This window comes from Bombina bombina, chromosome 10, assembly GCF_027579735.1.
Source record: "Bombina bombina isolate aBomBom1 chromosome 10, aBomBom1.pri, whole genome shotgun sequence".
NCBI classification, from domain to species: Eukaryota; Metazoa; Chordata; class Amphibia; order Anura; family Bombinatoridae; genus Bombina; species Bombina bombina.
This window is the reverse complement of record NC_069508.1, coordinates 61505656-61522631: the sequence shown is the minus strand read 5'-3', so window position 1 is coordinate 61522631 and position 16976 is coordinate 61505656. Positions and strand designations below refer to the sequence as shown.

Here is a 16976-nt window from a genome sequence, read left to right as displayed (position 1 = left end):
ATCCGTTAATTATAAATGTCTCCAATTTAACAAAAATGTAGAACATATTACAGATTATTTACTTTAAACCATCTATATTCATAGATCATCCTTTTACGAATAACTCATCTTACAGTTAAAACTTTGTGAAAATAAAAAAAAGGACGGTGTGGGCAACCTCATAATAAACCATGGGGCTAGTATTCGAGAATATATATATCATGTAAAAATTAACATTTAATCAAATTGATGAATGGAAATGATATTGAATACATTGCGCAAAATTTGAAAAATATTTTCTGAGTTTGCTGTCCATTTAAAGTGAAGGTAAACGTTGATGAATCAGTGCCCTGTTTTTAAAAATACTATTAAAAACAGGGACACTTTCATTCATCAAAGTTTACATTTCACCGTTTTTGTAAAAATACTTACCTTTTATTCTGGAAGCCGCTCCAGCGCTTCCCCCGCAAGTCTCTTCATACGTCACCAATGACGAATCCGTCTTCCTCCAATCACGGCTTTCCCCCCCACAGAGCAGATATTGCCTGAGGCCACGCCCCAATTGGAGGAAGCCGGATTCTTCATTGGTGACGTAAGAAGAGACTTGCGATGGGCAGGGGAAGCGCTGGAGCGGCTTCCAGAATAAAAGGTATTTTTACAAAAACGGTGAAATGTAAACTTTGATGAATGAAAGTGCCCCTGCTTTTAATAATCTTTTTAAAAACAGGGCACTGATTCATCAAAATTTACCTTCACTTTAAGTTATCTTCCTTATTCTAAGGCTAATCTTTACTGTGAATACATCATTATGTCTACCATGATTCTAAGCACACAGCCAAGACTACATTGAAATGGTTGAAAATCCAGAGCCTAAATTTCCACTAGCTAAGGGAATTTTAGGTCTGGGGAATTAAAGTTCCACTGGGACAAGAAGATGTGATGAACTACCAACAGTCTCATGTGAAACTGTGCAATCACATTACATCCCAAAGTGCCTGGCACCAAACCCAAAGTCCTTTGCATTAGAAATCAAAACGTGCTAGGGATTCCATTTTGCAAGGTGTTGGAAATGTTTTGCTCTGGCAGAAATACTCTGGTCAATCCTTGTGTCCAGGATAGCTCTAAAGAAATAGTCACAGTGTGAGGGCAAGAAAGATTAACCTGACCGTTACCAAGTTGGAATATAAATTATGCTCCTGTAACTGGATGAAAATGGGACACAGAAGACCCACAACTTCAAAATCAGGTCCAAAAGGCCCTTCGTTTTACTAGATCCAGAGTAACCTACGAAATAAAGAACTTTGGAGGAGGAAGAATGATGAAATTTAAACTGTATCGCCATGATTGGAGAAAGCCGGTTTCGTCATTGCTGGGTAAGTTAACCAGGAAGAAGCAGGCGGGGGAATCGACGATCCGGCGTTTCAGAAGAAAAGGTAAGTATTGTTTTTAATAGTTTTTTTAAAAACCGGGCACTTTCACATGAAAATTGACATTTACTTTAAGGATAGTTGGCACTAAATAAAAAATAAATAGAAAAGTTTTGAACAGGCACTGACCATTCCCTTACACAGGCAGTTGCATTGTTTTTGAAATGTAAAGATGAAGGGGACGATTTATCAAGCTCCGTATGGAGCTTGATGCTCCTGTTTCCGTGCAAGCCTTCAGGCTCGCCGGAAACAGAAGTTATGAAGCAGCGGTCTAAAGGCCGCAGCTCCATAAGTTGTCCGCTGCCTCTGAGGTGGCGGACAGAAATCAACCGGGTTGATTGACACCCCCTGCTAGAGGCCAATTGGCCGCAAATCTGCAGGGGGCGGCATTGCACCAGCAGTTCACAAGAACTGCTGGTGCAATGATAACTGCAGAGAGCGTATGCTGTTGGCATTTATCGTTGTGCAGTGGACAAAATGTTGTCCTTCTTAAACATAAAGGCAGAAGAATCCCAGAGAAAATGTAGCCCCTGACTTTTAGAGTAAGCATTGGTTTTCAGGTTTATTGGAGAGCTAGATACATAACTACTGTTTTTAGTTAGATTGATTGCAAAAAGAATGCAACCCAGCATTAGTCCAAAGAGACATCACTTATTATTATTATTATATTGCATGGATAATATATCACTCTAGGCCCTGAATAGGTTACCATGAGGAAAAACTTGCATAAACAAGCCAGATATTAACCCTTTGAGTGCTAAGCTGGATTTAATATTTTTCTGATTTTTACTATTTTTAACAAAAAAAAATGTTTTGACTTCCCCCCCTCTCCCCAGATCCCCAAGACTCATACCATTGGAATGCTTAGGCAATTACCTTTCCAATGGTGGGTCTTGGGGGTCTGTAGCTGCTCAGATCCCTGAGATACAGGTTTCTAAGCAACATGCCCCCTTTCCCTATACTTTGTATTGTCAATTTTAAATAAAGTTGCACGTTGACATCACGTCATTGCGCGTGACGTCACCGCACGTAACGGGAAGCCCCGGCGATGCCTGTCACTATGCAGGCCTGAGCTCCGGGGTAGGAGCGGGTGGGAGCACCCAGATTGCCAAAAAGGTAGTTGAGTGCTAGCGACGGCTCTGAGCCGTCGTTAGCACTCAAGGGGTTAAAGCAGAATTTAACATATTGCTACACTGTTAACAATTAAACTAAAACGTTTGGAATTGATGGTTCTCATTAACATCATCTTTTTTGCTAACTGCTAAACAGAATAGAAGATTACTTAATGCCTAACCTACATAGCAATTCCTTTTCCTCTCTAGCAGTGAAGATATCACTGCTGTTAACGACAAAGCAGCATCAGTAATAAACCAACATCTACACAATGTTTTCTATCTTACCCCATTCATGTATTCTAGACAGTTCCAAAACATTATAAAGCTTAATTACAGGTGTAAATAAAAGCACTGGCAGCTTAACCCTTTGAGTGCTAAGCACTTTCCCACCTGGGTGCTAAACTGATTTGAGTGTATTTTTTATTTTTTTTAAATATATTTTTTTTAACCTTTTTTTTTTATTCGAGATCCCCAAGACTTATACCGTTGGAAAGGTTAGGCAATTACCTTTCCAACGGTGGGTCTTGGGGGTCTGTAGCTCTTTAGATGCCTGAGATACAGGCTTTTAAGCAGCATGCCCCCTTTCCCTATACTTGTCTTTTTTTAATAAAGTTGCGCGGTGACGTCATCACGTCATTGTGCGTGACGTCACCACGCAAAACGTGCCTGTCGCTACACAGGCCCGATCGCAGGGGTAGGAGTGGGTGGGAGCCCCCAGATCTCCCTCAAGGTGGGAGAGTGCTAGCAACGGCTCTGAGCCGTCGTTAGCACCTGAGTGGGAAACTCTGCGACGGCTCAGAGCCGTCGTTAGCACTCAAGGGGTTAAAGGGACACTCAAGTCAAAATTAAACTTTCATTATTCAGATAGAGGATGCAATTTTAAACAACTTTCCAATTTACTTCCATTAAAAAAGTGCACAGTCTTTTTATATTTAAACTTTTTGAGTCACCAGCTCCTACTGAGCATGTGCAAGAATTCACAGAATAAGTGTATATGCATTTGTGATTGGCTGATGGCTGTCACATGGTACGTGTATGCATTTGTGATTGGCTGATTACTGTCACATGGTACAGGGGGAGTGGAAATAGACATAACTTTTAAAATTGTCAGAAAAAAAATCTACTATTCATTTGAAGTTCAGATTAAGTGCTATTGCATTGTCTTATTATCTTGCATTTGTTGATTATGCAAATCTACTGTGTTAACCGTGTTGATACAAAACCCAAAAATGGGCCGTTCCTTAGCTTAGATTCCTACTTTTTCAAATAAAGATAGCAAGAGAACAAAGAAAAATTGATAAGTAAATTAGAAAGTTGCTTAAAGGGACACTGAGCTCAAAAAAAATTCTTTCGTGATTCAGATAGAGCAAGAAATTTTAAGCAACTTTCTAATTTATTCCTATTATCAATTTTTTTCGTTCTCTTGCTATCTTTATTTGAAAAAGATGGCATCTAAGCTTTTTTTTGTTCAGAACTTTGGGCAGCACTTTTTTTTTTATTGGTGGATGAATTTATCATCTACCCAGGTTGTTCATCAAAAATGGGCCGGCATCTAAACTTACATTCTAGCATTTCAAATAAAGATACCAAGAGAATGAAGAAAATGTGATAATATGAGTAAATTAGAAAGTTGCTTAAAATGTCATGCTCTATCTGAATCACAACAGAAGAAATTTGGGTTCAGTGTCCCTTTAAAATTGCATGCTCTATCTGAATCATGAAAGAAAAAATTTAGTCTTCATTTTTTTATTTTTAATAATTTATTTGTATCTCACCTGTATAGCCTTATGGCTGTTAGTCATGCGTCGGGACTTGGTCCTCTCCACCTCATGTCTATGAACCCATCCCCGCAACTCGTGGTTTAACCTGGTGAAACAAAAGGTTAATCAGTGACCCCTCTCAAAATATAATTGAGGTGCTAAGTGCAACTCCTTTTGGTGACAAACAGAAAATCACAGAACAGATCAAACATGGAAATATTTATGGAACAGTAAATATAAATCCATCTAGGAGAAAAAACAAAACAAAAAACCTATGATTATGTCCCTTTAAACTGAAGGGAGAAAAATAACATAAATTATGCTTACCTGGTAATTTCCTTTTCTACTGATGGAAAGAGTCCACAGCTGCATTCATTACTTTTGGGAATTAAGAACCTGGCCCACCAGGAGGAGGCAAAGACACCCCAGTCAAAGGCTTAAATACTCCTCCCACTCCCCTCATTCCCCAGTCATTCTGCCGAGGAACAAGGAACAGTAGAAGAAATATCAGGGTAAAAGGTGCCAGAAGAATAATAAGGACGCCCCACATAAAAGTACGGGTGGGGGAGCTGTGGACTCTTTCCATCAGAAGAAAATGAAATTATCAGGTAAGCATAATTTATGTTTTTCTTCTTAAATGGAAAGAGTCTGTGCATTCATTACATTTGGGAAAACAATACCCAAGCTATAGAGGACCCTGAATGCCAAGACGGGAGGATACAATAGGCGGCACATACTGAGGGCACCAGGCCTGAACCTCTACCCAATAAAAAAAAAGTTTCGTCCGAAGCCAAGAAAAAAAATTGAAGGAAAAGCCCCAAGGACACTGACTCGCAGCTAGTCCAGAAGCCAAATTAGACCGCAAAATGGACTCGACTGAGCCAACAGTCCTCCAGGAGACACAGTCCCCCACCACTCACCCCCTACTAATGAAGGGGACACCAGCCGAAACCCCCAAGGGGACAAGGCAAAGGAGAACAGAGGAAACCTAAAGGTCCCCTAATACAAAAAAGAACACTTCCAAGAGTGAGCCCAGCTCACAGAGACCCAATGGCCCTAAACAAGGAAAGGAGGCCACGCCTATACCAAGCGAAACCCAGCATAAGACCGGGCACAGAGACAGAACAGACGTCTCTCTAACATCCTGCAAGCACGGAATGCAACTGAAGAGGCAAAGTCCTCCCAGCGTCTGAACCTAGAATACCAAAGTATTCCACTATGAAAAAGTGTGTAATAGACCCAGGCGAAAAACTCCAAGTTTGAGAACACAGAGTCCATAACAGGATGACACAGATGGTACTTGCAAGGAAGAAGAAGCAGTCAAGCAAGAAACAGACCGCAAAAGCAACCCTCAGGCAGAGGGCATGCTTCAGGCAACCTAAGCCGCTGGACCTACACACAGGTCCCTAAGAAAGGGAACACAAAAACCTCAATCGAGGCCCCCCAAGAAGGAGAGAATACCCTCAGAACCCGAAGGAAGAGTAAACCCTCTTCTGAAATCAATAGAGCAAGTTAAAAAGAAAATCTATATCCTAGCAGACTGAGCTAACAGGATAGACTCAACAAAGCTCACACAGCCAGAGGAGACTACAACCCGAACGCAGTGCCTTAGACCGCTCGGCCATCCTGACCTGCAGACCCACACCCAGCTGGACCAACCCAGCCTCAGGGATCCAAAACAGGGGAACAGAAGAATCCCGAAACTGGTACAGGAATGAGCGTAAGGATAGCACAGCCATCCCCACAGAGTAAAAGTACAACCCAACTCTGAAACAGACGACAAGGCCATAGACCTAAGGATCTATCAAAATAAAGACACAACAAGTCTGACTTGGAGCCAGCAAGACCCCAGGGGGAACCAATCCCACCTTTCCACCTCCCATCTCCACAGGGAGGAGAATAACCCCTCAAGAAAAGGGATGAGGCCGGAAAGGCAACAACTGCCCTCAAGGCCCGAAGCCACCGGCTAATGGGAAAAAAAATCCCCAACACAAATGTCCTAGAAAAGGACCCCCCTACAAGTAGCTTTCCAAGCAGAGACACAGCCAACCCATTCGCCTGCAGAGCAGGGAATCCACAGGTACACGGGCAAGCTGACCAGGGAAATGCAACCATAAGGCGCACCAGAAATTGAACATCCAGCGCCAGCAGCTGAGTATGAACCAACAACCCTTGTGGCTCAAGCCACACAGCTAACCACTTGATGGGGCTACTCTGTTGCAAAGAGTAATAAATACTCCGAAAACCTGATCAACCAAGACCAGGTCAGGTAGATGGAGAAGTTCCCAATATCGTGGAACATCCCGACCAGCCCAGAGATCCAAGATTCCACAACAACCCAGGACTGGGTCCGGAAAAAAGCAGAGCGAAGTCTCAGCAACCGGAAGTCTCAGGGAGAAAAACAGGTCTGGGCACCTAATAGTTCAGGCAAAACTTACCCTAGAACTAAACACCCCAACTGGTTAAAAAGTCAGACACAAGGGACATGGATGCATATCCAGAGAAGCCGAATAGCGCCAAGAACTCGAAAACCCCGACCAAGGAAGGAACCGCCCCTAGCAAAAAGTCCAAAGCTCCAAGGAGCCAGGCTAGAAGTCGATGAAGAGACTTCTCAAAGCCTCAGGACAAGCAAGGGATACCTTGAGGTAAAAAAAAAAATCTTCCAGCAGGGCTAGTCTCCCCATCACCTCTGCACAAGCAGAGGACACAGGGAAGAGAAAGGCGCTAAGCCTTCCCAGCTCCGGAAAACCCTGAGCTAAACAAAGGCCCCACAGGGATCAACCATCACCTGGAACACAGATCCCTAAAAGGAGATCCAACTCACCCAGAGACAATGGAAGAAGACCCAAAGGTCTCATAACTCAGACAGACAGTACACGTCAAAGGGTAAGAGCTGCATCTAGATACACTATAAACAGCTTAGGCGAACACCTACAAGGTGTCAAGAGCTGCAACAGGCTTTAGGCTTTAAGCTGTAAACCTTCCGTATGCTAGACAGCCATCCTGTACAAACTGTTGGATCAAGCCCAAAAGGACAAATCCAGAGTCCTAAAACTGAGGGCTAAACCGCACAAATTGCGGAAAAGGGGCGCTAAGTTCTCCAACCCTCCACCGCATGGGGGAGGAAAAACTCTAGGTTCTGATGATATAAGATGTCAGATAGAATGACTTAGCAGAAAACTCCCCTGCCCGGTCATCTATGACAGAAGGCTATAAGGACTGAAACAATCCTTCCCGCCTCACGGACCCACAGGTTTTCTCGAATGCTTAGTTGAACATGAAAACCAATGATAATCTGAGCACTCGGCGCTTCTAACGAACCAGTCGAGCAGAACAGCGCCACGTGTCTGAAAAGACCGAACGAACCCGACAGGACCAGCCTGCACTAAGGGTCCTAAGCTGCATAAATTCTCCCTCATAGGACATAGGATTAACATAGGACTAACGTGTCCAAAGCAACTTCCGAAGAAGTAATAGAGTATCAATCCCAGAAGGATCCCGAAGGAAACAAAAAAACAAATAAAAGACATCCCATCAGATACAAATAAAATATAAGGCAACCCGGAGGTTAACGCTCAAAAAGACACAGGCCTACCCGCAGGTCCAGCCAACTGAGCCCTATCTCTCAAAAACTGGGAAAGATCACATTCAAAGGACAAATCAGGAGATTATCTCATCCTCACATGTCTAATGAGGTGCACCATTCGAATTAGCAGACTGAAAATCCCTGTATCTTGTAACGATAGGGTCATTCAATAACTGAAAAACATGTCTGAGCAATACGCAAAGGAGCGCAATCCTAAAACGAAAGGCACAACACTCAGCAGGGGAATTGTAGAGGCCCTCCCCAAGGCGGAAGGTCCGAGACAATAGGGCACAAGCACATTCTCAAATAAACGTCTGGACCCTGCAGATGAACAATCGCCAACATTATGTGGAAGCGAAAACGTGCTGCAACCTCCGGGGGGGAACATGCCAACCTGCATGAAGGAATCCTTCACATGTGGGTAACCCAGTTTATAAGTATGAATTGGTAGGGAACTCGCCTCTCGGAGGACAGAACCCCCAGAGGGGGATGGCTCAGCTGTCCCTTGATTCCCCGAGCCAGAGGAACAAGGCGCTCTCATATGGCATACGGAACAAAACTGGTTGACATGTGTCAACGAGGCCAATCCAGATTCGTCACCAGACACAGAATCTGAAATCAAAATAGTCTCAGAATCAGATTCCTCCGTAACTGAACCTGAAATTAGCACAGTCTCAGCATCAGAATCCTCATAACTGGATAGAGGATATAAAAATATGGACTAAAGTAATAAAACAAAACGGCACCTGACACCCACAATGGCTGGGGCGCTCACCACCTCCTATGACCAGACCCCTGTGGACTAGAATATTTCCTTTTCCACACGGTCAGGAATGCAGAAATGGAAAACGGAACGGAACTACGCCCGAACACAAGGTGAACCGTCCAGTCTAAAAAAGCGCACCCAACCAAAAGGCTGCGTCACTTCCAAAGGCCTCAATGTTCCAAACCACAAGCCCATAAACATCACAGATAAGCAGGTTGAATCACATAACAAACATGATTATAAACCCCCCTGTTCAATAACCCCCCCTCAGGAGATATTAACTCTCGATTCCAAGATACCAAAAGAGACTCACTAAGACCCTTATGTTAAGTTAGACCCGCAAGGTGGTAGCCTCTTGGGAAAACATTCACATTACATTACATTCAGAAATAAAGTAAAATGAAACAATCTTACTGGAATCTACGCCGTGGAACAGTAACACAGCCTTTCAAGTGTGACGGATAGTAGCATCGCCTCCGCCATGAACTTGAGAGAAGAAAGCAGACAGCTGGAGCAAAGTTCGACAACGCCGATTGCTTGAGGAGCTGTTAACATGAGTTGGGATGGTTTCGCAGAAAGACTCTCCCTGCATCTCCGGACTTTTCATCCAAGCCCTCACTGAGAAACTGACAGGACTACTTAAAACTCCTGTCCCATACCGAAGAGTACTACCCTCCATAAGAGACAAAAAACAAAAAAATTAAATTCTGACACTTCTCTGCCAACCCCCTGGGATGAAAGGCAAAGAATGACTGGGAGATGAGTGGAGTGGGAGGAGTATTTAAGCCTTTGGCCGGGGTGTCTTTGCCTCCTCCAGGTGGCCAGGTTCTTAATTCCCAAAAGTAATGAATGCAGCTGTGGACTCTTTCCATTTAAGAAGAAAAAACATAATTTATGCTTACCTGATAAATTTATTTCTCTTGTAGTGTATCCAGTCAACGGATCATCCATTACTTGTGGGATATTCTCCTTCCCAACAGGAAGTTGCAAGAGGATCACCCACAGCAGAGCTGCTTTATAGCTCCTCCCCCAGCTGTCATATCTAGTCATTCGACCGAAAACAAACAGAGAAAGGAGAAACCATAGGGTGCAGTGGTGACTGTAGTTTAATTAAAATTAGGCCTGCCTTAAAAGGACAGGGCGGGTCGTGGACTGGATACACTACAAGAGAAATACATTTATCAGGTAAGCATAAATTATGTTTTCTCTTGTTAAGTGTATCCAGTCCACGGATCATCCATTACTTGTGGGATACCAATACCAAAGCTAAAGTACACGGATGATGGGAGGGACAAGGCAGGATTAAGCGGAAGGAACCACTGCCTGAAGAACCTTTCTCCCAAAAACAGCCTCCGAAGAAGCTAAAGTATCAAATTTGTAAAATTTGGAAAAGGTGTGAAGCGAAACCAAGTCGCGGCCTTGCAAATCTGTTCAACAGAGGCCTCATTTTTAAAGGCCCAGGTGGAAGCCACAGCTCTAGTAGAATGAGCTGTAATCCTTTCAGGGGGCTGCTGTCCAGCAGTCTCATAGGCTAGGCGTATTACGCTCCGAAGCCAAAAGGAAATAGAGGTTGCCGAAGCTTTTTGACCTCTCCTCTGTCCAGAGTAAACGACAAACAGGGAAGATGTTTGACGAAAATCCTTAGTAGCTTGTAAGTAAAACTTCAAGGCACGGACTACGTCCAGATTATGTAAAAGACGTTACTTCTTTGAAGAAGGATTAGGACACAATGATGGAACAACAATCTCTTGATTGATATTCTTGTTAGAAACCACCTTAGGTAAAAACCCAGGTTTGGTACGCAGAACTACCTTATCTGCATGAAAAATCAGATAAGGAGAATCACATTGTAAGGCAGATAACTCAGAGACTCTTCGAGCCGAGGAAATAGCCATCAAAAACAGAACTTTCCAAGATAAAAGTTTAATATCAATGGAATGAAGGGGTTCAAACGGAACTCCTTGAAGAACCTTAAGAACCAAGTTTAAGCTCCACGGGGGAGCAACAGGTTTAAACACAGGCTTAATTCTAACCAAAGCCTGGCAAAATGCTTGGACGTCTGGGACCTCTGCCAGACGCTTGTGCAAAGAAATAGACAGAGCAGAAATCTGTCCCTTTAAGGAACTAGCTGATAATCCTTTGTCCAAGCCCTCTTGGAGAAAGGACAATATTCTAGGAATCCTAACCTTACTCCATGAGTAATTCTTGGATTCACACCAATAAAGATATTTACTCCATATCTTGTGGTAGATTATCCTGGTAACAGGCTTTCGTGCCTGTATTAAAGTATCAATGACTGACTCGGAGAAGCCACGCTTTGATAGAATCAAGCGTTCAATCTCCATGCAGTCAGTCTCAGAGAAATTAGATTTGGATGATTGAAAGGACCTTGTATCAGAAGGTCCTGTCTTAGAGGCAGAGTCCATGGTGGAAAGGATGACATGTCCACTAGGTTTGCATACCAAGTCCTGCGTGGCCACGCAGGCGCTATCAGAATCACTGATGCTCTCTCCTGTTTGATTTTGGCAATCAGTCAAGGGAGCAGAGGAAACGGTGGAAACACATAAGCCAGGTTGAAGAACCAAGTCGCTGCTAGAGCATCTATCAGCGTCGCTTCTGGGTCCCTAGACCTGGATCCGTAACAAGGAAGCTTGGCGTTCTGGCGAGACGCCATGAGATCCAACTCTGGTTTGCCCCAACGATGAATCAATTGAGCAAACACCTCCGGATGGAGTTCCCACTCCCCCGGATGGAAAGTCTGACGACTTAGAAAATCCGCCTCCCAGTTCTCCACGCCTGGGATATGGATTGCTGACAGGTGGCAAGAGTGGTACTCTGCCCAGCAAATTATTTTTGAGACTTCTAACATCGCTAGGGAACTCCTGGTTCCCCCTTGATGGTTGATGTAAGCCACAGTCGTGATGTTGTCCGACTGAAATCTGATGAACCTCGGTGTTGCTAACTGAGGCCAAGATAGAAGAGCATTGAATATCGCTCTTAACTCCAGAATATTTATTGGAAGGCGTTTCTCCTCCTGAGTCCACGATCCCTGTGCCTTCAGGGAGTTCCAGACTGCACCCCAACCTAGAAGGCTGGCATCTGTTGTTACAATTGTCCAATCTGGCCTGCGAAAGGTCATACCCTTGGACAGGTGTACCCGAGACAACCACCAGAGAAGAGAATCTCTGGTCTCTTGATTCAGATTTAGCAGAGGGGACAAATCTGTGTAATCCCCATTCCACTGACTCAGCATGCATAATTGCAGCGGTCTGAGATGAAGGCGCGCAAATGGCACTATGTCCATTGCCGCTACCATTAAGCCGATTACCTCCATACACTGAGCTACCGAAGGGCGCGGAATGGAGTGAAGAACACGGCAAGCATTTAGAAGTTTTGATAACCTGGACTCAGTCAGGTAAATTTTCATTTCTACAGAATCTATAAGAGTCCCTAAGAAGGAGACTCTTGTGAGTGGGGATAGAGAACTCTTTTCCTCGTTCACTTTCCACTTGTGCGACCTCAGGAATGCCAGAACTATCTCTGTATGAGACTTGGCAACTTGAAAGCTTGACGCCTGTATCAGGATGTCGTCTAGATACGGAGCCACCGCTATGCCTCGCGGTCTTAGAACCGCCAGAAGTGAACCCAGAACCTTTGTAAAGATTCTCGGGGCTGTAGCCAACCCGAAGGGAAGAGCTACAAATTGGTAATGCCTGTCTAGAAAGGCAAACCTTAGAAACCGATGATCTTTGTGAATCGGTATGTGAAGGTAGGCATCCTTTAAGTCCACTGTGGTCATGTACTGACCTTCTTGGATCATGGGTAGGTCCGAATAGTTTCCATTTTGAATGATGGAACTCTGAGGAATTTGTTTAAGATCTTTAGATCCAAAATTGGTCTGAAGGTTCCCTCTTTTTTGGGAACCACAAACAGATTTGAATAAAAACCCTGTCCTTGTTCCGTCCGCGGAACTGGATGGATCACTCCCATAACTAGGAGGTCTTGCACACAGCGTAGGAATGCCTCTTTCTTTATCTGATTTGCAGATAGCCTTGAAAGATGAAATCACCCTTGTGGAGGGGAAGCTTTGAAGTCCAGAAGATATCCCTGAGATATGATCTCCAACGCCCAGGGATCCTGAACATCTCTTGCCCACGCCTGGTTGAAGAGAGAAAGTCTGCCCCCTACTAGATCCGTCGCCGGATAGGGGGCCGTTCCTTCATGCTGTCTTAGAGGCAGCAGCAGTCTTTCTGGCCTGCTTGCCTTTGTTCCAGGACTGGTTAGGTTTCCAGGCCTGCTTAGATTGAGCAAAAGTTCCCTCTTGTTTTGAAGCGGAGGAAGTTGATGCTGCACCTGCCTTGAAATTTCGAAAGGCACGAAAATTAGACTGTTTGGCCTTTGATTTGGCCCTGTCCTGAGGAAGGGTGTGACCCTTACCTCCAGTAATGTCAGCAATAATTTCCTTCAAACCAGGCCCGAATAAGGTCTGCCCCTTGAAAGGAATGTGGAGTAATTTAGACTTTGAAGTCACGTTAGCTGACCAGGATTTAAGCCATAGCGCCCTACGCGCTTGGATGGCGAATCCGGAATTCTTAGCCGTTAGTTTAGTCAAATGAACAATGGCATCAGAAACAAATGAGTTAGCTAGCTTAAGTGTTCTAAGCTTGTCAATAATTTCAGTCAATGGAGCTGTATGGATGGCCTCTTCCAGGGCCTCAAACCAGAATGCCGCCGCCGTGACAGGCGCAATGCATGCAAGGGGCTGTAAAATAAAACCTTGTTGAATAAACATTTTCTTAAGGTAACCCTCCAATTTTTTATCCATTGGATCTGAAAAAGCACAACTGTCCTCAACCGGGATAGTAGTACGCTTTGCTAAAGTAGAAACTGCTCCCTCCACCTTAGGGACCGTCTGCCATAAGTCCAGTGTAGTGGCGTCTATTGGAAACATTTTTCTAAATATAGGAGGTGGGGAAAAAGGCACACCCGGTCTATCCCACTCCTTGCTAATAATTTCTGTAAGCCTTTTAGGTATAGAAAAAACATCAGTACACACCGGCACCGCATAGTATTTATCCAGCCTACACAATTTCTCTGGTACTGCAACTGTGTTACAGTCATTCAGAGCAGCTAATACCTCCCCAAGCAACACACGGAGGTTCTCAAGCTTAAATTTAAAATTAGAAATCTCTGAATCAGGATTCCCCGAATCAGAGATGTCACCCACAGACTGAAGCTCTCCGTCCTCATGATCCGCATATTGTGAAGCAGTATCAGACATGGCCCTTACAGCATCTGCGCGCTCTGTATTTCTCCTAACCCCAGAGCAATCGCGCTTGCCTCTTAATTCAGGCAACCTGGATAATACCTCTGACAGGGTATTATTCATGATTGCAGCCATGTCCTGCAAGGTAATCGCTATGGGCGTCCCTGATGTAATTGGCGCCATATTAGCGTGCATCCCCTGAGCGGGAGGCGAAGGGTCTGACACGTGGGGAGAGTTAGTCGGCATAACTTCCCCCTCGTCAGAATCTTCTGGTGATATTTCTTTTACATTTAAAGACTGATCTTTACTGTTTAAGGTGAAATCAATACATTTAGTACACATTCTCCTATGGGGCTCCACCATGGCTTTCAAACATAATGAACAAGTAGTTTCCTCTGTGTCAGACATGTTTAAACAGACTAGCAATGAGACTAGCAAGCTTGGAAAACACTTTAAACAAGTTTACAAGCAATATAAAAAACGTTACTGCACCTTTAAGAAACACAAATTTTGTCAAAATTTGAAATAACAGTGAAAAAAGGCAGTTACACTAACGAAATTTTTACAGTGTATGTAACAAGTTAGCAGAGCATTGCACCCACTTGCAAATGGATGATTAACCCCTTAATACCCAAAATGGAATAATAAATGATAAAAACGTTTTTTCAAACAGTCACAACTGCCACAGCCCTACTGTGGCTTTTTACCTCCCTCAAAAACGACTTTGAAGCCTTTTGAGCCCTCCAGAGATGTCCTGGATCATGCAGGAAGAAGCTGGATGTCTGTGTCTGTAATTTTTGCTGTGCAAAAAAACGGCAAAATAGGCCCCTCCCACTCATATTACAACAGTGGAAAGCCTAAGGAAACTGTTTCTAGGCAAAATTCAAGCCAGCCATGTGGAAAAAAACTAGGCCCCAATAAGTTTTATCACCAAATACATATAAAAACGATTAAACATGCCTGCAAACGTTTTATATTACATTTTTATAAGAGTATGTATCTCTATTAATAAGCCTGATACCAGTCGCTCTCACTGCATTTAAGGCTTTACTTACATTAGTTCGGTATCAGCAGCATTTTCTAGCAAATTCCATCCCTAGAAAAATATTTTAACTGCACATACCTTATTGCAGGAAAACCTGCACGCCATTCCTTCTCTGAAGTTACCTCACTCCTCAGAATATGTGAGAACAGCCATGGATCTTAGTTACTTCTGCTAAGATCATAGAAAACGCAGGCAGATTCTTCTTCTAAATACTGCCTGAGATAAACAGTACACTCCGGCACCATTTAAAAATAACAAACTTTTGATTGAAGAATAAACTAAGTATAAAACACCACACTCCTCTTACGACCTCCATCTTGGTTGAGGCTTGCAAGAGAATGACTGGATATGACAGCTGGGGGAGGAGCTATATAGCAGCTCTGCTGTGGGTGATCCTCTTGCAACTTCCTGTTGGGAAGGAGAATATCCCACAAGTAATGGATGATCCATGGACTGGATACACTAAACAAGAGAAATATTTTCATTGAAGAGCAAAATAGGATGAAATTGATTATTTGATTACTTTATTGAAATAAGGAATTTTGTAATCAGAATACTTATTATAACCCCCCCACCCAAAAAAAAAACACATTCAAATCTAAATGCAATAACCCCTAGCCTGCCAGAGATGGGTACAATGCATTACACAGTAGCCTGACAGTTAACCATTAATTGGCAGACAGCATTCAAATGACATAAAGCAGTAATTCTTAAACTTTAGTCCTCAGGGCAGTCTAAACAGGCCATATTTCCAGAACATCTGCTCTATGGCACAGGTGAAACACTCAGTTGCTCAGATGTTGTGATTAACTCAGCTGAAAGCAAACATTTTTATATGTTAAAACCTTGCCTGTCTATGATTCCCGGGGAATGCAGAGGAGAAACAATCATTTAAAGTGATTTAACAGACTAGATTCCCCTTCAACGTGGCTTTATACTGATACTAGTCAAGCACAAGATCAAGATTTAAAACAAAAAAAACAAAAAATCTAAAACAATTCTACAGCTGATTTGGTCTCCAAAACATTAACGCAGCTTAATTCCCCAGAGTAGACCATATGTATCTAACAGTGTGCATTCCTACCAAGTATTCAAGTGCAATCTCTAAGAAGCAATCAAAATTCAGGCTTCACAGTGGGCACATAATTCTATTTGTATATAAATCAGTTCTTGAATTTACAACATTAGTTTTCATTTTTGATCTTCTAGGAGTCTTACTTACTTTAAAAAAAATAAAAAAAATAAAAAAAATTTGTTCTAAGATATTTTTTGCATTACAGTTCCCTAGCAAACTAAAAATGAAGACTGAACAAGGAAGTTCCAAACAAAGGTGAGCTGTCTGCCATAGAAATTAAAGTGAAAGTCAATCCTAGCATTTAAAAAATGCTAGGATTGACTATTGAAACAAATAAAGGGGACTTTTAATCATGAAGTATAAGGTACTTCATGTAGAAAGCTCCTTTATTTGTTTCAAGCGATTGCTGCTCTGAGCTGCTAAGGAAGCCCACAGCAGATCGTTGTTTTGCTTGAGAGGTGACGTTTTCACCTCTTAGCCAATAGCCGTGCGGTAAATCTGGCTTGGCGCACTTGGGGGGACGGATTTACGGCACGGCTATTTGCTAAGAGGTAAAAACTTCACCTCTTAGCAAAATATTTTTTTGCCGTGGGCTTCCTAAGCAGTTAAGAACGGCGATCAGTTGAAACAAATAAAGGAGCTTTCTGCATAAAGTATCTTATACTTCATCAATAAAGGTCCCCTTTATTTGTTTCAATAGTCAATCCTAGCGTTTCAAAAACGCTAGGATTGACTTTCACTTTTCTTGTTGGAGAGAGCAAACGTGAAGCCAAAAGAATAAATAAAGTTCATTTCTTGGCTGTGAGTCCACAACCTTACTCTTGGAAATGAATACCCAAGCATAGAGAATGAAAATGTATATGCAGCTTTAACCTTTGGCCTAAAGATCTTGTCCAGCTTTTGAATAGGCTTTTCCTCAGTTGGTTTTGACTCCTGTACGCCTAACGTCTTTAAGAC

At 43.0% G+C, this 16976-nt stretch overlaps 1 protein-coding gene across 1 annotated transcript in view; it reads right to left on the bottom strand.

Moving 5' to 3' along the window:
- Positions 1 to 16976, bottom strand: part of LOC128641456 (cyclic AMP-dependent transcription factor ATF-6 alpha) — a 351342-nt gene that overhangs the window by 192659 nt on the left and 141707 nt on the right. The window contains exon 12 of the mRNA XM_053694096.1: positions 4297 to 4387. Within this exon, the coding sequence (XP_053550071.1) occupies positions 4297 to 4387 (91 nt within the window). The remainder of the gene's footprint in view (positions 1 to 4296; positions 4388 to 16976) is intronic.